General features: G+C 47.8%; 1 protein-coding gene across 3 annotated transcripts in view; it reads right to left on the reverse strand.

The window, feature by feature from the left end:
* lamb2l (laminin, beta 2-like) overlaps positions 1-24495 on the reverse strand; it is a 197170-nt gene that overhangs the window by 101874 nt on the left and 70801 nt on the right. For 2 of the 3 annotated variants that reach the window (XM_078543090.1, XM_078543089.1), the window contains exons 4-9: positions 17053-17188; positions 14389-14462; positions 11714-11902; positions 5948-6011; positions 2755-2957; positions 2245-2365 (exon numbers count right to left, since the gene is read on the reverse strand). In XM_078543090.1, coding sequence (XP_078399216.1) covers positions 2245-2365; positions 2755-2957; positions 5948-6011; positions 11714-11902; positions 14389-14462; positions 17053-17188 — 787 coding nt within the window. The remainder of the gene's footprint in view (positions 1-2244; positions 2366-2754; positions 2958-5947; positions 6012-11713; positions 11903-14388; positions 14463-17052; positions 17189-24495) is intronic. The other variant, XM_078543091.1, reaches the window with a different exon arrangement.

Here is a 24495-nt window from a genome sequence, read left to right on the forward strand (position 1 = left end):
TGGGGAGAGTGACGGAGAGGGTGACGGAGAGAGTGACAGTGAGGGTGATGGGGAGAGTGACGGAGAGGGTGACGGAGAGAGTGACAGTGAGGGTGACAGAGAGAGTGATGGAGAGGGTGACGGGGAGAGTGATGGAGAGGGTGACGGGGGAGTAATGGGTGTGTGACAGGGAGAGTGACAGTGAAGGTGACGGGGAGAGAGATGGAGATGGTGATGGGAGGGTGACAGAGAATGTGATGGGGGAGTAATGGGAGAGTGTTAGATGTTTCATTATCTTTGGAGTTTGTGTTTTTTGATTGTATTAGGATATTTTTCCCTGTGACCTGCAGCAGACTGCCCACTGGGAACAATTTCCAGCTGAGTTGTTTTCTCCGTTTCATTCCTGGAACACTCAGGGAGAGTGCCGACAGTGTTTGAAAGTGTAAAAATAGAAAAAAAATACATTATTAACATGTCCCCCTCATGAGATGGGACATGTCAATAAATCTCACAGAAACTTTATTAAAGATTTTTAAAACAGACATGAAACCTCGTTCCGCCGCTGGATGAGGTTTGATGTTTTATCAGAAGCCACTGGGGCTCCTGGCCGACCCACCAGCCTTAAGGTTGGACGAGCTGGGCCTTTAATTGGCTTAATTACCCTGTCAATGGCCTCAATTGGCCATTGACAGGTCAGCGGGTGGACAGCTGATCGCGCTGTGCCCCCGCCTTCCTGAATATTTAAATGGGGCGGGATGACGTCGGGGGTTCCTCCCGACATCATCCCGCATCATTTTCCCCTCGGCGAGCGGGTCACGCCCCCAACTCACTGACGGAAAAATACTGCCCAGCATCTCCTACAGTGCAGCACTCCCTCAGTACTGACCCTCTGACAGTGCAGCACTCCCTCAGTACTGACCCTCTGACAGTGCAGCACTCCCTCAGTACTGACCCTCTGACAGTGCAGCACTCCCTCAGTACTGACCCTCTGACAGTGCAGCACTCCCTCAGTACTGACCCTCTGACAGTGCAGCGCTCCCTCAGTACTGACCCTCTGACAGTGCAGCGCTCCCTCAGTACTGACCCTCTGACAGTGCAGCGCTCCCTCAGTACTGACCCTCCGACAGTGCAGCACTCCCTCAGTACTGACCCTCCGACAGTGCAGCACTCCCTCAGTACTGACCCTCCGACAGTGCAGCACTCCCTCAGTACTGACCCTCCGGCAGTGCAGCACTCCCTCAGTACTGACCCTCCGACAGTGCAGCACTCCCTCAGTACTGACTCTCTGATAGTGAATCATTCCCTCAGTACTGACTCTCTGACAGTGCAGCACTCCCTCAGTACTGACCCTCTGACAGTGCAGCACTCCCTCAGTACTGACCCTCTGACTGTGCAGCGCTCCCTCAGTACTGACCCTCTGACAGTGCAGTACTCCCTTGGTACTGACCTTCTTACAGTGCAGCGCTCCCTCTGTACTGAGGCTCTGACAATGCAGCACTCCCTCAGTACTGACCCTCCAACAGTGCCGCACTCCCTCAGTACTGACCCTCCGACAATGCAGCAGTCCCTCAGTACTGACCCTCTAAAAGTGCGGCACTCCCTCAGTACTGACCCTCCGACAGTGCAGCACTCCCTCAGTACTGACCCTCCGACAGTGCAGCAGTCCCTCAGTACTGACCCTCTGACAGTGTAGCACTCCCTCAGTACTGACCCTCTAACAGTGCGTCACTCCCTCAGTACTGATCCTCTGACAGTGCAGCACTCCCTCAGTACTGACCCTCTGACAGTGTAGCACTCCCTCAGTACTGACCCTCTAACAGTGCGTCACTCCCTCAGTACTGACCCTCTGACAGTGCAGCACTCCCTCAGTACTGACCCTCTGACAATGCAGCACTCCCTCAGTACTGACCCTCTGACAGTGTAGCACTCCCTCAGTACTGACCCTCTGACAGTGCAGCACTCCCTCAGTACTGACCCTTTGACAGTGCAGCACTCCCTCAGTACTGACGTACAGTCTCTACAGTGAGATTTGAACCCACAGTTTTTCCTGTAACTGCTGCATAGTTTCTACTCAATTCCTGGCCAACATATTTCTCCTTATATAATACAGCTTCCAGATCACAGAGAGAGAACGAGAGAGGGAGAGGATTTAACTGTGTGAGAAGTTTTAAAAATGGAAGAGTCTCAAGTACAGGTGCAAAGTTAAGAAAACCAGTGAGAAATCAGCTTCCTGAGGAGAAGGAGGGAATTGGAAATCAGCCGAACCTTTGCAGGCGTGTGGGTTATCCACCTCCGCTGGTCTCCATGGCAACTCATGGTAGAAGTCCTTGCACTGCTCGCAGTTTAACCCTTTAGTGTTGTGCTTACAGGTACACCTTCCGTGAATCTGAACAAGAACGTGGGGAGAAACCAGCCGGGATGTTACAATGGATCAAACATTACAAGGGGCTGTGCTCTTCAATGAAGAATATAGTCCCCACCTTACAGGCTGTAAACCACCTGAATTTATCATTCCCTAACTGGTGAAAAATTGGAATTGTGTCTCCTGCCTCCACAGAAATGGAAATATTAAAACGTTTTTTGTTTGTTTTCTGAGCAGGTTGGGGTGGTGCCCTTGGTGGTTCCTGGTTAGGTCACTCAAGACCTGGAAGAACCAGGTGGAATCAAAGACGTCTCAAACTGTGACTCACTTACATCACACGCTCTTCACTCATTCGACAGCATGGAGAACTGACACAGAATAGGCTTCTATCGAGCAGGTTTACAGGGTCTTACCATTCCCAGCACTCCTCCTTGTATCCCCGCTACAGGAGAGCACTCTGAGGCATGTCCATAACAGAAGCAACTGCCGCGAACCACCAACTCATACATAGCGTAGTAATACTTCTGTAGGACTTCCATTCGCCTGTCCAACAGGTTATCTCCAAGAGTGTGCAGTTTGGTGAAGTGTATTTTTAAATTAGTAATTCTCAGGAGATCTAGAGGCAATAAAATCACAAAGGGATACATAACAGAATGTACATGTCAACACGAACCAAGCATCATTCACTCTTAGTCATGCAGGGGAACACTTCACCTTCACTGATGCTGCTTTTGGGCTAATGGAGGCTGGGTCCTTCCCCCCACCCCTGGTCCAAACAGAAATTGTCCGACGGGGTTCAGACAGCAGAATGAGTCGTTGTGATCTGGATCGCGCTGCCTGAAAGTGCGGTGGAAGCAGATTTAATAATAATTTTCAAAAGGGAATTGGGGGAATTATAGGGAAGATTTATAGGGTCAGGAGAGTGGGACTAATTGAATAGTACTTTCAAAGAGCTGGCCCAGGCAAGATGGCCAAATGGCCTCTTTCCACGCAATATGATGCTCTGGCCCAGTGCACTCTCTGTGTTAAATTTAATGGTGATGGTTGTGGCCCTGTCCACAGGCTGGAAAGCCAGAGACAACCCTGGCCATTCTCAGAAACCCTGATGTGATTCAGTGGCCATCAGGCAGGTAGCTGCCACCATCGAGGCTTCTGAAAGACAGAGATTCTACCTCCAGGACCCGCCAGCCAATCTGAGAACCAACAGCTCTTCAGTCCCAGCAGCACCACCAGGAACAGTGGCCACTGCTGGTACTACAGCAACATGGAGGAGGGCCCTAGTTATGGACAAAGAAATAGACAAGTTGCAAAAAAATGTTTTGGATTGGGGGAGAGTGGATTTTAGTGAAATAAGGCAGGATCTGGCCAAGGTAGACTGGGAACAGCTACTTGTGGGGAAATCTACAGAGGAACAGTGGGGGGTGTTCAGAAAGGAAATGGGAAGGGTACAGGCTCAACATGTTCCCTCTAGGGTGTTAGGAAGGAGTAACAAGCCCAGAGAACCATGGAAGACCAGAGATATTCAGGATACGATGAGAAGGAAAAGAGAGGCTTTTAGCAGGTACAAGGGAAGCAAATCAGCGGAGGCATTAGTGGAGTACAGAAAGTGCAGGGTGGAGATTAAGAAAGCAATTAGGAGAGCAAAGAGGGGATATGAGAAAGCTCTGGCTGGTAAAAGTAGGGAAAATCCCAAGATATTCTATAAGAATATCAATGGGAAGAGGATAACCAGGGAAAGAGTAGGGCCCATTAGGGACCAAGGGGGCAATCTATGGGTGGAGCCAGAGGACATCGATAGAGTGTTGAATGGATACTTCACATCCGTCTTCACCCAAGAGAATGAGGATGAAGGTCTGGAACTCAGGGAGAGAGACTGCGAGGTTCTTGAGCAAATTGATATAGGGAGTGACAAGGTATTGGAGGTGTTGGCAGGTTTAAAAGTGGACAAATCTCTAGGTCCAGATGATTTGTTTCCCAGACTGCTGAGGGAGGCAAGGGAGGAGATCGCAGGGGCTCTGACCCAAATTTTTAATTCCTCTCTGGCCACAGGAGAGGTGCCAAAGGACTGGAGAACAGCTAATGTGGTTCCGATATTTAAGAAGGGTTGTAGAGGTAAGCCAGGGAACTACAGACCAGTGAGTCTCACGTCAGTGGTAGGGAAACTATTGGAGAAAATTCTGAAGGAGAGAATCCATCTCCACTTGGAGAGGCAAGGTTTGATCAGGGATAGTCAGCATGGCTTTGTCAGAAGGAGGTCATGCCTAACAAATTTGATTGAATTTTTTGAGGAGGTGACCAGGTGTGTAGATGAGGGTAGTGCAGTTGATGTAGTTTATATGGATTTCAGCAAAGCCTTTGACAAGGTCCCACATGGGAGACTTATAAAGAAGGCAAATGCACATGGGATACAGGGTAATTTGATAAGGTGGGTTCAAAATTGGCTTAGTTGTAGGAGACAGGGTGATGACAGAAGGCTGCTTTAATAACTGGAATCCAGTGTCCAGTGGCATACCACAGGGAGCTGTGCTGGATTCCCTATTATTCGTCATTTATACAAACGACACAGATGACTATGTGGGGGTAGGATTAGTAAGTTTGCGGATGACACAAAGATTGGCCGGGTGGTTAACAGTGAAGTTGAATATCTTGGGCTACAGGAAGATATAGACGGGATGGTCAAATAGGCAGATAAGTGGCAGATGGAATTTAACCCTGAAAAGTGTGAGGTGATACACTTTGGAAGGAGTAATTTGACAAGGAAGTATTCAATGAACGGCATGACACTAGGAAGTTCTGAGGAACAAAGGGACCTTGACATGTGTGTCCATAGATCTCTGAAGGCGGAGGGGCATGTTAATGGGGTGGTGAAAAAGGCATATGGGACACTTGCCTTTATCAATCGAAGCATAGATTACAAAAGTAGGGAGGTTATGTTGGAGTTGTATAGAACCTTGGTGAGGCCACAGCTGGAGTACTGTGTGCAGTTCTGGTCGCCACATTATAGGAAGGATGTGATTGCACTGGAGGGGGTGCAGAGGAGATTCACCAGGATGTTGCCTGGGATGAAACATTTAAGTTATGAAGAGAGGTTGGATAGACTTGGGTTGTTTTTGTTGGAGCAGAGAAGACTGAGGGGCGACCTGATCGAGGTGCACAAGATTATGAGGGGCATGGACAGGGTGGATAGGGAGCAGCTGTTCCCCTTAGTTGAAGGGTCAGTCACAAGGGGACATAAGTTCAAGGTGAGGGACAAGAGGTTTAGGGGGGATGTGAGGAAAAACTTTTTTACCCAGAGGGTGGTGAGGGTCTGGAGTGCGCTGCCTGGGAGGGTGGTGGAGGCGGGTTGCCTCACATCCTTTAAAAAGTACCTGGATGAGCACTTGGCACCCCCCCACCCCACATGGTGCAGGTCCTCCCCCTCTCCGGCAACAATTTGGTGGGATACATTCTCTTGTGTGCAAAAGCTGTTTGATAAAATTCTGAAACAAAATTTTGAATCTAAAACCCTGACACAGAGTGTGAAGCCAATGGAAAATCAGAAACTTTTAATCAGCTTTGAAAACAACAGCAACATGGATCGAGATATGGAAAGACACATTCTCTCACCTTGAATCTCCAGGCTATAGGGATCATCCACTTTGATGGCAGGATCGAGCACTTTATAAATAACCTGGAGGATGGATTCATGTGATTTATTAACTGACATTTCTATCAGAATCTTATACCAATGGTATATGAAGCATATTTGGAGATACTTCTGAATGATTCTCTATAAATACAAGAAAAATCCCAAAGTGCTTTACAACCAAGTATTTTTGAACTGTAGTCGCTGATCGATGGGCCAGATGGCCTACTCCTGCTCCTATGTTCCTATGTTATAACATAGCAAATATGATACATAGCAAGATCCCACAGGAGCAATGTGATAAATAATCAGGTATCTTTTTTTAGTGATGCTGGATGGGGCACTAGAGAGAGCCCCCCTGCTCTTATTTGAATAGTAGCCATGGGATCTTTTACAGTCATGTGATAGGGAAGATGGTGGGGGTGGGGGAGGAATTTTATGGCCCCATCGTGGTGGGAGTGGGGCCATAAAACGCGGCGAGAGATCCAACTGTCCATTGACTTTGGCGGGACTATAAAATCCACTGGTATAAAATTCCACCCAGACTCTCAGCTTGAAATCTCCTGTAAAAGATGGCACCAATATTGCCTCAGTACTCACAATCCCTCATCACTCCCTCAGTACTCCCTCATTACTCCCTCAGTACTCACAATCCCTCATCACTCCCTCAGTACTCCCACTCCCTCAGCGCTCCCTCAGTACTCACACTCCCTCAGCACTCCCTCAATACTCCCACTCCCTCAGCACTCCCTCAGTACTCACACTCCCTCAGCACTCCCTCAGTACTCACACTCCCTCAGCACTCCCTCAGTACTCACACTCCCTCAGCACTCCCTCAGAACTCACACTCCCTCAGCACTCCCTCAGTACTCACACTCCCTCAGCACTCCCTCAGTACTCACACTCCCTCAGCACTCCCTCAGTACTCACACTCCCTCAGCACTCCCTCAGTACTCACACTCCCTCAGCATTCACAATCCCTCAGCACTCCCTCAGTACTCCCCCTCCCTCAGCACTCCCTCAGTACTCACACCCCCTCAGCACTCCCTCAGTACTCCCCCTCCCTCAGCACTCCCTCAGTACTCACACCCCCTCAGCACTCCCTCAGTACTCACACCCCCTCAGCACTCCCTCAGTACTCCCACTCCCTCAGCACTCACAATCCCTCAGTACTCCCTCAGTACTCCCACTCCCTCAGCACTCCCTCAGTACTCACACTGCCTCAGCACTCCCACTCCCTCAGCACTCCCTCAGTACTCACACTCCCTCAGCACTCCCTCAGTACTCACACTCCCTCAGCACTCACAATCCCTCAGTACTCCCTCAGTACTCCCACTCCCTCAGCACTCCCTCAGAACTCACACTCCCTCAGCACTCCCTCAGTACTCCCACTCCCTCAGCACTCCCTCAGTACTCACAATCCCTCAGCACTCCCTCAGTACTCACACTCCCTCAGCACTCCCTCAGTACTCACACTCCCTCAGCACTCCCTCAGTACTCCCACCCCCTCAGCACTCCCTCAGTACTCACACTCCCTCAGCACTCCCTCAGTACTCACACTGCCTCAGCACTCCCTCAGTACTCACACTCCCTCAGCACTCCCTCAGTACTCACACTCCCTCAACACTCCCTCAGTACTCACACTCCCTCAGCGCTCCCTCAGTACTCACACTCCCTCAGCACTCCCTCAGTACTCGCACTCCCTCAGTACTCCCACCCCCTCAGCACTCCCTCAGTACTCCCACCCCCTCAGCGCTCCCTCAGTACTCCCACCCCCTCAGCACTCCCTCAGTACTCACACTTAGGGGTTGTCCTGAAATATTTCAGGATATAAACCCTGAAACATGGGGCTTGAGTCTCTGGAATGGGACTTGAAGACATAACCTTCTACCTTCCGCTGACTGCCTGATGCAGATAAGCAGCCTGATGAACATTCCAATCTACTCCCCCGAGTTCATTTTACTTCTTGTGTGTACAGAGAATATGTAACACTTCACCCAGCAACAACTCAATCTGCCTCAACTCATCTCATCGCCTGTATTAGGAACTTCTGAAAGATCTCACCGAGGAAAAAATAAATCCTTGGAATGACCTAAGGGGCAGAATTTTGCCCTTGGTCTCGGGGTTGGGTGGGGGCGGGTGGGGGTGGTTAGGAAGCTGACCACCGCCCACGATCGGCATGGCACCGCGATTTCACACTGGTGGGCCGATTAAAGGCCAATTAATCTGGGGAAGCTCTGAGAAGGGCCGGGGGACATGATGTCCGTCGGGTCCAATGGTGACCTGGTGGCTGATCCAGGCAGCGCCAGGAAGGCTGGTGTGGACAGACGCGGAAATGAAGATGGATTCCAGTGCAGTTGGACACAGCAGGCAGCAGGGCAGGTCGATGGGGCAGTCGGCCCTGCATCTCTCCAATGACTGCCTCACTGCCCTGCCGGAGGAGGTGATAGCCGGAAGGGAAACCCTTGTCCCCAGAGATGGGAGGAGGAGGCTCCTGCACCTCACCAAAAGAGCCTGGGAGGAGGTGGAATGCAGGGTGAGCAGCCGTGGCGTGGTGGAGGTGCACATGGGTGCAGTGTCAGAAGCACTTCAACGGTCTGCTGTGATCGGGAAGGGTGAGTACCGTGTTGGCAGGGGTCAGTGTGCAGAACAGTTAAGGGCTGGCCAATCCCCACCCCCCTCCCCCACCATGGGCCTGAGGGGTGTTGGAGTCCCAGGAGGTTACCCAGGTCAGCGTCCATGCCCTCAGCATTCTCCTCACCGTGCTCATCCTCGGACTCACTACTGGATCCATCCTCTGGGGCCTGTGCAGCTGCCTCAACATCCCCTTCCTCCAGTGGGTCCCCCCTTGCCAGTGCCAGATTGTGGAGAGCGCAGCATGTAACCACTGTCAGTGACCCCGCTCTGGGGGGTATTGGAGTGCTCCCCCTGAACGGTTCAGGCATGGGAAGTGCATCTTGAGAAGACCGATGGTTCTCTCTATCACCACCATTGTGGAGACATGACTCCTCTATTCTTGGATGGCGGAGAGGCATCATGAGCCACCTTATGAGGGGATAGCCCTTGTCACCCAGCAGCCATCCATCCAGCCGGGCTGGAGCACTGAAGAGCCCCGGCACCTGGGAGTGTCTGAGGATGTAGGCGTCATGGGAGCTGCCTGGGTACCTTGCACAGACTTGTAGAATCAGCATTCTGTGGTCACACACTATCTGCACGTTCATGGAGTGGAATCACTTCCTGTTGACGAAGGCACCGGGCTCACCCGCTGGCGCCTTGATGGCCACATGTGTACAGTCTATAGCACCCTGGACACGAGGGAACCCAGCAATGACTGCGAAGCCTCTGGCTCACTCAGCCTGGCCGGCCTCATCCTTACCGAAATGAATGAACGTCAGTACCCACCTGAACAGAGCGCCTGTCACCAGCTTGACACAACTGTGGACAGCTGATTGGGAGACTCCACACAGACCCCCCACTGCCTCCTGGAAAAAGCTGGAGGCATAGAAGTTGAGGGCCACTGTGACCTTCAGAGCCACTGGCATGGGGTGTCCACCCACACAGTCGGAACTGATCTCAGGGCCAATCCTCTGATAAATGGAGGTCACGGTCTCCCTGGAGAGGCGGAGCCTCCTTCGGCATTGCACCTCAGACATATTGAGGTAGCTGCATTGCCACCTGTAAACCCTGGCAGCAGGATAGTGGTGTCTTCTGTGGCCCCTTCCACCTTGGGCTACCTGCTGGCCCTGTGCCCCTTGTGCCTGCGCCTCTCCTCCCACAGGTCACTCCCATGGAGGCTGCATTGGGACACCCGGCCTCCTCTCCCTTCTGCCCCTCTCTTCCTCCTCAGAGGAGATGCCACCAGCAGAGACCCCAATCCCCATTCCCAGGGTAAGGGAAGGCTGCCCGATACCTGGAAGGGTCCACACGGTCTGAATCCTCCAGGGGCCTGGCAGACACCAAGGAGTCCTGAAATGAAGCCTGGAAACACTCAGAATGCAGCTCTGAAACTGTCCAGGTCACAAAATCAACCAGCAGCACACGATCTCCAAAACTCCTCACAACTCACCCTGGCAATGCTGCTGACCCTCCTTATCCCACCTGTGAATGAGCTTTTGTAAATTGTGTCCTGCCCACCTGCCCGTTTTGCCCGTGCGACGGCCAAAAATTCACACGGGCTGCACAAACTCGGAGGCAACTGGTGTGTCAAGGGCCTTAAGTGGCTGCTTAATTAATGGTGGGTAGGCCCCTGTCCCCCTCAAGCACCCATGAGGGTGCACGTCGGCGTTGGCACGCTCGGCTGACACCAACACGTGTCATTTCACGCTCGAACGGGTCGGGCACACACCCGCCAAGTGAAAAATTCTGCCCGAGGTTATACTTTAAGCCACACGGTTTAATTTTCCATGTGGTAATTCAGATCCAATTATCACAATTTCTTGGCAGGCTGGATGTGTGTTTGTCAAGAACCCAAGATAATTATTAATAATCTTTATCATTCAGGAAAGGTGCAAAAACAAACTGGCAATGGTAATTCAAAACTACTTGCTTACATCTTTCAAGCACATAAACACGTGCCAGGATCTTCACACAACAAACTGTTGTGCAGAACAGGTGTGGCTGCTGTTAGGTAGGAAATGCCGCAGCCAACTTGCACAGCAAGATCCCACGGACAACAACGAATGGCTGGGTTGATGCTATTTGTCAAGGGAGGAATGTTGCCGGAACATCAGGGGGAGAATTTTATGTCCCGTGGGCAGACACATGCCTGAGCTGATCGGGCGTTAAATCGCGCGAGATGATGCCGGGTGAGCGTCCCGACACCATCGAGCACTCGTACGATATTTCACTTGGTGGGTGGCCCAAGTCAGAAGTGCCAATAATTAAGAGGGAAATTAAGCCCCTTAGCGGCTCAATTGTCTCCGATTTTTCGTGGCCTGTTCAACCTGACGGTTGGTGGGGGTGTGAATCGGCCGGGCGGCCTTTACATTTTTCATCGAACCTCATCCAAGGGCGGGATGAAATCTCCGTTATGAAATAAAATAAAAATAAATATCTGTGGACAGCCCTTTTATGAGGTATATTTTCAGGTGCGTCTAACTCAAAGGCAAGCACACTACCCACTGAGCCCCAGCTGATGCACAGGGAGCACTGACTTCAGTCACCTTGTTGAGAGATGCGAATGCAGCCCCCTGTTAAAGGACTGGGAGACAGTGCCAATCCAACATGGGCTGCTGTGCAGAGGTAGGTGCCTGTATCCCTGGGAGATGACCATCTCTCTGCAGCATCTGAGAGTTGTTCAATCCTTCCTTGCCATGGATTGGTGAAATGAGAAATTCAGCGTTTGGTCAGGAATATGAACACAAGGAGTACGATCAAAAAAATTGGAAGCATCTCAGTCAGGATTTTGAGCCAAAATTGAGCATCAGTGCTGATAAACCTTTTCCATGATTTGGGATGAATCCGTTCCACATTTCCATTTCAGAGAAAGTTCAGCTAAGTTTTGACTTCAAGGGAAACATGAATTTGGAGAGGTGTTTAAGGAGCAACCTGAGGTGTTATCTCCCAGTTTAATGTGTGAGTTGGGAGCAGAAAGCTGAGTCCGGCGAGCTATGGGCCTGATCTCTGCCAATCATTTAATCAGACACTTGTGGTCTCACAGCTCCACTTTCTCCCTCCCTCTTCCCTCGAATTTTCTAATTGACGAGCATGATCCCGTAGACACTGAACACCCGCTGCCCGTGACATACCTCACCGTCCGTAGAAGGCTCAATGTCAGAGTAACGATGGTCGCAAATAATGTCATCGATTTTCCTCAGGGGGCCAGTGGGGATATGAGGGAAGGAAACTGTACAGTTGAAAGCAAAATAGCGATACACCTTCCACGTCCGACCAAAGTCTGCAGATCTCTCAATGTACATGGCAGCTGGGCGGAACGTCTAATTGACAGAAAAATTGAATGATAAAATGTGATGGTTACAACATGCATTTATACAGCATTTTGAATGTAGTAAAATGACCCATGGTGCTTCAAAGTAGTGATATCAGACAAAATTTGACACTGAGCGACATGAGGTGATATTCGGACCAAAAGCTTGGTCAAAGAAGTAGGTTTTTAGGGGCGTCTTAAAGGAGAAGGAGAGAGAGGTAGAGATGTGGAGAGGTTCGGGGTGGGGGGGGTGGAATTCCAGAGGCCGGAAATGGAGGAGCGCAGCGATCTCGGAGGGAGTTACAGGTAATAGGGAGGGCTCAGGTCATGCAGGGAGTCGAAAAGAAGGACAAACATTTTAAACGTGAGGTGTTGGTGTTTTTGGACTGGAAGCTAATGTGTTGTATGTTTTATATTTCGGATCAAAGCAGAGACGACATTAGTTTTTATGTGTGTAGCAGGTTTCATTTACAGTGCTTTAAAGTGTCTGCTCCATGTTTCAGCTCTAGCTTCCAGCTCTTTCTCCAGCTTGTTTACTTTTCTCTGAGTCCACACCCAGGCTTAACCAAGTAAGCAGAGTGAGCATCAATTATAAACAGACTCACATAATCGAACACAAAACAATTGAACATTACATAGTGAGGTTCAGTGAGCACTGGGAGTGATGGATGAACAGGATTTGGTGCGAGTTAGAATACGAGCAGCAAAGTTTTAGATGAGTTAAAGCTGACATATCCCTGATGAGTCTCTATAAACTTTCAGTGATGGCCCGAAGCCGAGTAATTAGACAGAAGCAAAATAACTTCATTAGCAGCAGCAGAATGAAGTTTGGCCGCAGGGCACTGTAATGAATGTGCTTATTCCACCAAGCACCAAATGCTGACTGTTCCGTGAAGTAGGCCTAGCTGTGTGACCAACAAGGTAGTGGCATGATACTGTACAGGTGGGACATGGTTACTAATTAACAGCCCGAGGGGACTGTGGGCTCAAAGCCAGTATATAAAAGGTTCTGATCAAAGAGCTAAACTGATTTGGAGCCTGGCCCAAAACTGAGGGCGTGTTCTAATAGCCTACACGGCAGCAGTAAATCCCATCAGTGTGCTGACACAACAAAGCTGGTGTTAGAGCAACTTTTTCAGAATAATTAATAAATTTTTTTTTTTAGTTTATAGAAATAACCATAAGTAAATAAATTCATTAATACCCCTCAGTAAATACCCTCAGTAATACCCTTAGTATATTCCTCCTTAAATGCCCTCAGTAAATTCCCACAGTAATACCCTCAGTAATAATCTTCCTTAAATACCCTCAGTAAATACCCTCAGTAAATGAACTCAATAATAACCGGTCTCCTCTACATTGGAGAGACCAAACGCAAACTGGGCGACCGCTTTGCTGAACACCTGCGGTCTGTCCGCAAGAAAGACCCAAACCTCCCTGTCACTTGCCAGTTTAACACTCCACCCTGCTCTCTTGCCCACATGTCTGTCCTTGGCTTGCTGCATTGTTCCAGTGAAGCCCAACGCAAACTGGAGGAACAGCACCTCATCTTCCGACTAGGCACTTTACAGCCTTCCGGGCTGAATATTGAATTCAACAACTTTAGATCTTAAACTCCCTCCCCCATCCCCACCCCCATTTCCGTTTCTTCCCCCTCCCTTTTGTTTTTTCCAATAATTTATATAGATTTTTCTTTTCCCACCTATTTCCATTATTTTTAAATATATGACTGTAATACCCTGTCAGTCTTTCCACCCCACCCCCACTAGAGCTGTACCTTGAGTGTCCTGCCATCCATTCTTAATTAGCACATTCTCTTAGATAATATCACCACCTTTAACACTTCTTTGTTCCTTTGTCTGTAACATCTTTTGATTATCTGCTCCTATCACTGCTTGCTTGTCCCTACAACCACCCCCCCCAACTTCTCTACCCCCACCCCCCACCTTAAACCAGCTTATATTTCACCCCTCTCCTAACTTCACTCAGTTCTGTTGAAGGGTCATGAGGACTCGAAACGTCAACTCTTTTCTTCTCCGCCGATACTGCCAGACCTGCTGAGTTTTTCCAGGTAATTCTGTTTTTGTTTTGGATTTCCAGCATCCGCAGTAGTTTTTTGTTTTTATCAATAATAACCTCCCTTAAATACTCTTAGCATATACTTTTAATAACCTTCAGTAATAACCCTCAACAAATACCCTCAGTAATAACCCTCACTAAATACCCTCAGTTAAAATCCTCTATTGAAATGAATCGATGGTGAGCAAGGGGAAAATAGGAAGAATATATTCACTGAAACCTGCCCCCTGCACAGACTACAACACGGGTATTTTTCTGTTTGGCGTTTCAAGCTGAAGCTGATTAGATGTGTGAGGAAACAGCAATTGTTTTAGAACTCTATTGTATGTGTAATGTTGAGTCGGGCTATATTAAAAGGATTGCTATGAGGTTGCAGCCTGTATACAACCAGCCTTCTCAGCATGTCCTCTCTCTTACCTTGAATTTCATGATGAGGTGTGTGAAGTGGAACTCGGCTTCTAAATTTAGTTGGATGCTGACTTTTTCTTCACCTGGAGACAAGACACAGTGAGATGGAGACTCACTACAAACATGCATAAAGGTATCACGTGACATCATGTTAACATCCTCTTCAAGCAGACACAGGCTTTGATTCAGAGATCAATGGTCATTGATCATTGGATTAGTGTACATGTCTGGGATACTGTGTACAGGTTTGGTCTCCTTATTTGAAAAAAGATATAACTGCAGTAGAAGCAGTTCAGTGAAGGTTCACTTGACTCATTCCTGGGATGAAGGGTTTGTCTTGTGAAGAAAAGTTGAACAGGTTGGACTGATACCCATTGGAGTTTAGAAGAATGAGAGCCGACCTTATTGAAATATACAAGATCCTGAAGGGATTTAATAGGGTGGATACCGGAAGGATGTTTCCCCTTGTGGGACACAGTTTAAGAATAAGGGGTCTACCGTTTAAGACGGAGATGAGGAGAAATATTTTCTCTCAGAGGGTCGCTAGTGCAATTCTCTTCCCCAGAAAGCAGTGGAGGCTGGGTCATTGAATTTATTCAAGTTAGACAAGGGAGTCAAGGGTTATGGGGGGTGCTGGGTTGTGTGGGGCAGGGTGGGGTACAGATGGCAAAGTGGAGTTGAGACACAGCCAGATCAGGCATGATCTCATTGAATGGCGGAGCAGGCTCGAAAGGCTGAATGGTCTACTCCTGCTCCTATGTTCCTATATCCTGTGTTCCTATTTTCCTACGTCTTATGTCCTACGTTCCTATCATGCAGAAACTTCAGCAACTTGCATTTTATGTCGAACCTTTCATGTGACAAAATATCCCAAGGTGTTCCACAGGAGGCGCAATCTGACAGCAATTAACATCTAACCAAAGGACGGGACACTGGACAAGTGATCAAAAGATTGGTCAAAGAGGTAGGTTTTTAAGGAGAGATGGAGATGTTTTGGGAAGGGGCTCTAGAGCTTAGGAGCCAGATGGTGTGCATTGTCAAACAAAAGCAAGGGCGGAATTTTATGGCCTCACCGCGGTGGGGGAGGGGCTGTAAAATCTGGCGTGCTAGGCAAGAATCCATTGACCTCGGCGGGACCGTAAAATCCTGGTGGGGTAAAATTCTGCCCTAGGACAGCTAACAAGAGAAAGTTCTTGTCTCATGAAGCACACCCCAACCTATGGACCTCAAGCCATTCATCTAATCTCTTAAAAGAAGGTTGTATAAAATTTCAACTTCATCTGTCCAATCTCACATCTACACTGTCCAAACATTGGCAGCTTGCTCTATACAAATGGCATTGCTTTGATCACAGTTGCAAAGAACCATTGTGCTTTTGATTCGATTTCATGAGCTCGGCCAACACTTATAACAATAACTGCCAGTGGATTGGGAGGGAGGGAGTAAATAAGGTACCAGTTCATTGTTCTGCTGCCTCTTGGCAACTGTGTGCCTCAGGTGTAACTCTTGGCCACACAAAGGGTGTAGTGTTCACTGTCTCTAACAGCAGTTACAATCACAAATATAACCAGTTCTTGTGATCTCAACAACAAGTACACTGGAAATCAATCCATTCTAACAAAGAAATTCAACCTAAACCCTCATCTCATGTGTTTCTTTTAGATCTCTCTAAGGTCGAGGGAATCCAATTAGCTGTCCCTGCCATGTCCTCCCTTCTATTAGCCCTCCTGGCCATTCTTCCTCAAATGCTCACCCCAATGAGTAGCCCTGAACTCACATCTTTCTCTAATTTCTCTTCTGTCTCCCCTCCTGCCCTCTCTTAGCTCATCTTGTCCCTAAGACCTGCCTCCTGTTCCCTCGATCCTGTTCCCACTAAACTGCCGATCACCCAACCACCCTCCCGCGCTCATTTTAGCCGATATTGTAAACATTACAAACGATATTGTAAGGTGTTGTCCCTCTGCCCTTTAAACTTACCATCATTATCGTGTACCTCAATAAACCAACCCTTCACCCTACTGTCCTTGCAAACTACTGTCATATCTCTAACCTCCCTCTCTTCTCCAAAGTCCTTGAGCATGCTGTCACCTCACAAATCCATTGCTATCTTTCCGGGGATCCAATGTTTGAATCCCTCCAATAAGGTTTCCACCCAGACACAGTGATGACCAGCTCTTATCAAGGTCATAAACGGCACCCTCTGTGACTGTGACAATGGGAAACTTTCCATGCAGGGGTTTAACGCAAGAGTGAGATTTTTAAATTTGATTGTAAAATGGGGAAGCCAGGAGCCAAAGTAGATCAGTGGGTCATGATGAGGTAGGTTAAGAGCAGCAGAGTTTTGGAGAAGGTGAGGTTTATGCAGGATGGGAGGTAGCCTGCCAGGTTTAGCAGTCAACAGGCTGAGGTAGGGTGGAAATGAGAGATATTATGGAGGTGGAACTGGGTGATCTTTGCGATGGAGATAATATCCAATCGGATTATCAGGATACTGCAGTCACCAAGAGCCTGGTTCAGCCTGAGACAATGGTCAAGGAGGGGGATGGAGATTCCCAGGTAGCCATACACCACATCGCCACTTTACACATTACGGATCAATTCTACAGGAGACCTCAGCCTGACTGCATTGTCCAGCCACAGCTTGAGGGTCACATTCACTGTGTTCGAACTCACCATTCTCAGATTGCCACCAGGTCCTTTCTTGCCTCTGATCAGTCAGATAGATCACGTTCTTTACCCGGTGACTATTTCGGTTACTGAAAGGATGATATGGCCTTCTCGAATCGCACTGGAAACATTTCTCCACCTCCTACAACACCAAGAGGAAACACACAACTTTAATGGAATGTTCATGTTTCACTGAGAATACTGTCTCCAAGGTTGGTCCCTTCACATGACTTGCTGATAAAACTTTGGAAAAGGCTCAGAATGGCTCACAAGGATCACGTACAATTTTAAACACCTTAAACGGCCCTGACAGGCCTAAAAAGCAGGGCCTATGGAGTTTGGAGGCGCAAAACTTCAGGACAATCTGATAGAAGAGTTTCGAATAATGACAGGACTAGTGCTTTCATACCAACAGACGATTTCAATTAGACTAGATCAGGTAGGGTCAGGGGTCATGAAGATAAGTTACACAAGGGCGGAACTAGTTTTGATTCTGGGGACAGTCGAGTTAGACAAGTTACTCTTTTGTGAACTCACCTCAGACTCCCTATGGAGCATAAGAAAGAGAGCTGGACTGGAGATCTCCAGATGGGATGGATTAACTGATATGATGGACTGAATGGCCTTCTTCTGTGTCAACTGTAACATCTCTCTGACTATGAATCAGATGTTTTCAACCGGAGACCCTGGCCCTCTAGGGGTCTGTGAGAACATTCCAAGAGTTTTGCCTCCACCCCGAGCTTCTCCCAACGCCATCAGTCTAGACCCCAGATTAACTGTGCACTTATCGACTATTGATCGGCTGCCATCAGTCAGTGCCAGACCAGTCATGTGACCCACCTGACCTCTCACCTCACTCGCATGAGAAAGTAATTCACTTACAAAGTTCAACACTAAAACTGAAGTGTTGACAATATTGTTTAACATGTTTCTCATTGTTTAGATCCAATAAGAAAATGTTATTTTATGACATACATACAAACATACAAATACGAGCAGTAGGCCATTCGGCCCCTCAAGCCTGCTCCACCATTTGATAAGATCATGGCTGATCTGATTGTGGCCTTACTTTCCTGATTACCCCCTATACCCTTTGACTCCCTTGTCAGTCAAGAATCTATCGAACTCAGCCATAAAAATATTCAGTGGCCCAGCCTCTATTGCTCTCTGGGGAAAAGAACTCCACAGGCTAACAACCCTCTGAGAGAAAAAAATTCTCCTCATATCTGTTTTAAATGGGAGACCCCTATTTTCAAACTGTGTCCCCTTGTTCTAGTCTCCCCCACAAGGGGAAACATCCTCCCAGCACCCACCCTGTCAAGTCCCCTCAGGATCTTAGATGTTTCAATACGATCACCTCTCATTCTTCTAAACTCCAATGGGTATAGGCCCAAATTGTTCAACCTTCCTTTAGAAGATAAACTCTTCAGCCCAGGAATCAGTTGAGTGAACCTTTTCTGAACTGCTTCTGATGCAATTATACCCTTTTGTGAATAAGGAGACCAAAACTGTACACATATGAACATACACACATAGGAAATAGGAGCAGAAGTAGGTCATTCAACCCCTCAAGCCTGCCCCAAATTCAATAAGACAATGGCTAATGTGTTTGTGTTTCGAGTTCGACATTCCCATCTACCCTCGATAACCTTTGATTCCCTTGCCTAACAAGAATTTATCTACCTTCTCCTTAAAAATATTCAATGACCCCGCCTCCACCACCTTCTGAGGCAGAGAGTTCCAAATTCGCACAACCCTCAGAGAGAAAAAATTTCTCCTCATCTCTGCCCTAAAAGGGTGACCCCTAATTTTAAAACACTGCCCCCTAGTTCTGGACTCACCCACAAGAGGAAACATCCTTTCTACATTCACCTTGTCAAGGCCGTTCAGGATCTTGTAAACTTCAATCAAATCACCCTTCACTCTTCTAAACTCCAGTGGAAACAAGCCCAGTCTGTCCAACCTTTCCTCATAAGACAACCCACTCATTCCAGGTATCAAACTAGTAAACCTCCTCTGAACCGCCTCCCACACATTTACATCCTTCCTTAAATAAGGAGACCAAAACTGCACATAGTATTTGAGGTGTGGTCCCATCAATGCCCTGTATAACTGAAGGATAACATCCTTAGTTTTATGTTCAATTCCTCTTGAAATAAAGGATAGCATTCCATTAGCCTTCTTAATTACCTGCTGTACCCGCATACTAACTTATTATGACTCATGTACTAGAACACCTAGATCCCTCTGCACTTGGGAATTCTGCAGTCGTTCTCCATTTAAGTAATACTCTGCTTTTTATTATTCCTGCCAAAGTGAACAACTTCATATTTTCCTACGTTATATTCCGTCTGCCAGATTTTTTGCCCACTCACTCAACTTATCTATATCCGCCTGCAATCTCCTTATGTCTGCTTCACAACATACTTTCCTACCTATCTTTGTGTCATCTGCAAATTTAGCTGCTATGTCTTCACTCCCCTCGTCTAAGTCATTAATGTAAATTGTAAAAAGTTGAGGCCCCAGCACATACCCCTGCAGGACTCTACTCGTCACATCCTGCCAATCAGACAAAGACCTATTTATGTATACTCTCTGCTTTCTGCCAACCAGCCAATCTTCTATCCGTGCTAATATGTTACCCCCTACACCATGAGCTTTTATTTTCTGCAATAACCTTTTATGTGGCATCTTATCAAATGCCTTCTGGAAATCCAAGTATAGCACGTCTACAGGCTCCCCCTTTGTCCACAGCACATGTTACTCCTTCAAAGAACTCCAATAAATGGGTTAAGTATGATTTCCCTTTCATAAAACCATGCTGACTCTTCTTGATTACTTTGAGCTTTTCTAAGTGCCCAGCTATAACCTCCTCAATGATCCACTCGAACACCTTAAGTTTGATGCTTTCCCTAACTTCTTTAGTTAACCAAGGATGGTGAGTCCTCCCTTCAGAATTTTTTCTTTTTATGTCTGCCACTGCTTCTCTATTGATCTATCCCCTAGCCTAGTATCCCAGTTCACTTCAGCTAGCTCAGCATCCATGGCCACATAGTTGCCCTGATTTAACTTTAAGATACCAGTCTTAGACCCACTCTTCTCCTTTTCAAACTGGATGTAAAATTCAATCATCCTGCGGTCACTTCTACCTAGGGGTGTCTTCACTCTGAGGTTATTAATTAATCCTGTCACATTACACAATACTAAGTCTAATATAACCTGCTCTCTGGTTGGCTGCTCTAAGAAGCTATCTTGAAAGCATTCTATGAACTCCTCATCCAGGCTACTACTGCCAATCTGATTTTCCCAGTTTATATGTAGATGAAAGTCACCCATGATTATTGCTGTCCCTTTATCACAATCACCCAATATTTCTTCTTCAGTAGTTTGTCCTACATTGTGGTTATTGTTCGGGGGCCTGTAGACCATTCCCACTAGTGATTCCTTTCCCCTACTGTTCCTCATCTTCACACAAACCGATTCTACATCCTGATCTCCTGAACCAAGGTCACCTCTAACTATTGCACAAATGCTATCCTTGATTAACAGTGCTACAGCAATGTGGTTGACTCTTAAATGCCCTCTGAAATGGCCGAGCAAGCTACTCAGTTGTATCAAACCATTACAAAGTCACAAAAAAGGAATGAAATTGGACGGACCACCCGGCATCGACCTAGGCACCGGAAATGACAACGGCAAACTCAGCCCTGTCAATCCTGCAAAGCCCCCTTTACTAACATCTAGGGTCTGGTGCCACAACTTGGAGAGCTGTCTCACTGACTAGTCAAGCAACAGCCTGACAGAGTCATCCTCACGGAATCAAAGGTACAGGTAATGTCCCAGGCTCCACCATCACCATCCCTGGGTATGTCCTGTCCCACCGGTATACCCAGCAGAGGTGGTGGCACCATGGTATACCATTAGGAGGGAGTTACCCTGGGAGCCCTCAATATCGGCCCGGGACCCCATGAAGTCTCATAGCATCGGATCAAACATGGGCAAAGAAACCTTCTGCTGATTACCACGTACCACCCTCCCTCAGCTGATGAATCTGTGCTCCTCCATGTCGAACGCCACTTGGAGGAAGCACTGAGGGTGTCAAGGGTGGGGAACTTCAATGTCCATCACCAAGAGTGGCTCGGTAGCACCACTATTGATCGAGTTGGCTGAGTCCTAAATGACATATTTGCTAGACTGAGTCTGCGGCAGGTGGTGAGGGAACCAACAAGAGGGAAAAACATACTTGGCCTCATCCTCACCAACCTGCCTGTCACAGATGCATCTGTCCATGACAGTATTGGTAGGAGTGACCACCGCACAATCATTGCAGAGACAAAGTCCCACCTTCACATTGAGGACACCCTCCATCGTGTTGTGTGGCACTACCACAATGCTAAATTGGATCAAGCAACTCAAGACTGGGCATCCATGAGGTGCTGTGGGCCATCAGCAGCAACAGAATTGTACTCGAACACAATCTGTAACCTCATGGCCCGGCATATGCCCCACTCTACCATTACCATCAAGCCAGGGGATCAACCCTGGTTCAATGAAGAATGCAGGAGGGCATGTCAGGAGCAGCACCAGGCTTACCTAAAAATGAGGTGTAAACCTGGTGAAGCTATAACACAGGACTACTTGTGTACCAAACAGCATAAGCAACAAGTGATAGACTGAGCTAAGCGATCCCAAAACCAACAGATCAGATCTAAGCTCTGTAATCCTGCCACATCCAGTCGTGAATGCTGGTGAACAATTAAACAACTTAATGGAGGAGGAGACTCCACAAATATCCCCATCCTCAATGATGGGGGAGGCCCAGCAAATCAGTGCAAAAGGTAAAGCTGAAGCATTTGCTTCAGCCAGAAGTGCCGAGTGGATGATCCATCTCGGCCTCCTCTGGAGATCCCCAGCATCACAGATGCCAGTCTTTAGCCAATTCGATTCACTTCATGTGATATCAGGAAATGGCTGAAGGCACTGGATACTGCAAAGGCTATGGGCCCTGACAATATTCCAGCAATAGTATTGAAAGCTTGTGCTCCAGAACTTGCCGTGCCCCTAGCCAAGCTGTTCCAGTACAGCTACAACACTGGCATCTACCCAGCTATGTGGAAAATTGCCCAGGTATGTCCTGTACACAAAAAGCAGGACAAATCCAACCTGGCCAATTACCGCCCCATCGGTCTACTCTCCATCATCAGTAAAGTAATGGAAGGAGTCATCAACAGTGCTATCAAGTGGCACTTACTTAGCAATAACCTGCTCACTGACGCCCAGTTTGGGTTCCGGCAGGGCCACTCAGCTCCTGACCTCTTTACAGCCTTGTTTCAAACATGGACAAAAGAGCTGAACTCCAGAGGTGAGGTGAGAGTGACTGCCCTTGACATCAAGGCAGCATTTGACAGAGTATGGCATCAAGGAGCCCTAGCAAAACTGGAGTCAATGGGAATCAGGGGAAAACTCACCACTGGTTGGAGTCACACCTAGCACAAAGTAAGATGGTTGTGGTTGTTGGATATCAATCATCTCAGCTCCAGGACATCACCGCAGGAATTCCTCAGAGTAGTGTCTTTGGCCCAACCATCTTCAGCTGCTTCATCAATGACCTTCCTTCCATCATAAGGTCAGAAGTGGGGATGTTCGCTGATGATTGCACAATGTTCAGCACCATTCGTGACTCCTCAGATACTGAAGCAGTCCATGTCCAAATGCAGCAAGACCTGGACAATATCCAGGCTTGGGCTGACAAGTGACAAGTAACCTTCGCGCCACACAAGTGTCAGGCAATGACCATCTCCAACAAGAGAGAATCCAACCCCCCATTGCCCCTTGATGTTCAATGGCATTACCATCACTGAATACCCCACTATCAACATCCTGGGAGTCACCATTGACCAGAAACTGAACTGAACTAGCCATATAAATACTGTGGCTACAAGAGCAGGTCAGAGACGAGGAATCGTTCGATGAGTAACCCACCTCCTGACTCCCCAAAGCCTGTCCACCATCTACAAGGCTCAAGTCAGGAGTGTGATGGAATACTCCCCACTTGCCAGGATGAGTGCAGTTCCCACAACACTCAAGAAAGTTGACATCATCCAGGACAAAGCAGCCCGCTTGATTGTCACCACATCCACAAACATTCACTTCCTCCACCCCTGACGCACAGTAGCAGCAGTGTGTACCATCTACAAGATGCACTGCAGGAATTCACCAAGGCTCCTTATACAGCACCTTCCAAACCCACGACCACTGCCATCTAGAAGGACAAGACAGCAGATACATGGGAACACCACCACCTGTAAGTCCTCCTCCAAGTCACACACCAGCTTGACTTGGAAATATATCTCTCTTCCTTCACTGTTGCTGGTCCAAATTCCTGGAATTCTCTTCCTAACAGCACTGTGGATGTACCTACACCACATGGACTGCAGCGGTTCAAGAAGGCAGCTCACCACCACCTTCTCAAGGGCAACTAGGGATGGGCAATAAATGCTGGCCCAGCCAGCGATGCCCACATCCCCTGAATGAATAAAAAAAACCCTCCACCTTTTCCTATTCTTCTTGAAGGTCATATAACCCTCAATATTCAGGTCCTAATCCTTATCATCTTGCAGCCAGGACTCTGTAAAGGCTATCAGATCATATATATTTACTTCAATGTGCGCTAGTAATTCGTTTACTTTGTTATGAATGCTATGCACATTCAGACACAGAGACTTTAGTTTTGTCTTTTTATTATCTTTGTGACATCAGTCTTGATTGTTGGTGCATTCTTAGGTTTTTTCCCTCTGTTCCTTCCTGCCATTTGCTGTACTCTAGATATGATCTCACTGACTGTAGTGGTTTCGAGATGGTCTCACTACAACTGTAGCAAAACATACCTACTTTTATATTCCATTCCCCTTACATTAAACACCAACATTCCATTTACCTTCCTAATCACTTGCTGTACCTGCATACTAACTTTCTGTGATTTGTGTTATCTGAAAAGGAAGAATGTGCAGGGTTACAGGGAGAAGGTGGGGAAATGGCACTAGGTGAAATGTTTATTCGGAGAGCTGGTGCAGACATGATGGGCCAAATGGCCTCCTTCTGTGCTGTAACAATTCTGTGATTCTGTGATATGCAACAGGACACCCAGGTCCTTCTGTACCCAGAGTTCTGCAATCTCTCTTCATTTAAATAGTAAACTGTTTTTCTATTCTTCCTGACAAAGTGGACAAGTTCATATTTTCCACACTACACATACGAACATACGAATTAGGAGCAGGAGGAGGCCACTCGGCCCCTCAAGCCTGCTCCATCATTCAATAAGATCATGGCTGATCTGATTGTAACCTCAACCCCGCATTCCTGCTTTTCCCCGATAACCTTTCACCCCCTTGTTAATCCAGAATCTATCCAGCTCTGCCTTAAACATATTCAAAGTCTCTGCTTCCACCA

Source organism: Cetorhinus maximus, chromosome 6 (genome assembly GCF_964194155.1).
Source record: "Cetorhinus maximus chromosome 6, sCetMax3.hap1.1, whole genome shotgun sequence".
Classification (NCBI taxonomy): Eukaryota; Metazoa; Chordata; class Chondrichthyes; order Lamniformes; family Cetorhinidae; genus Cetorhinus; species Cetorhinus maximus.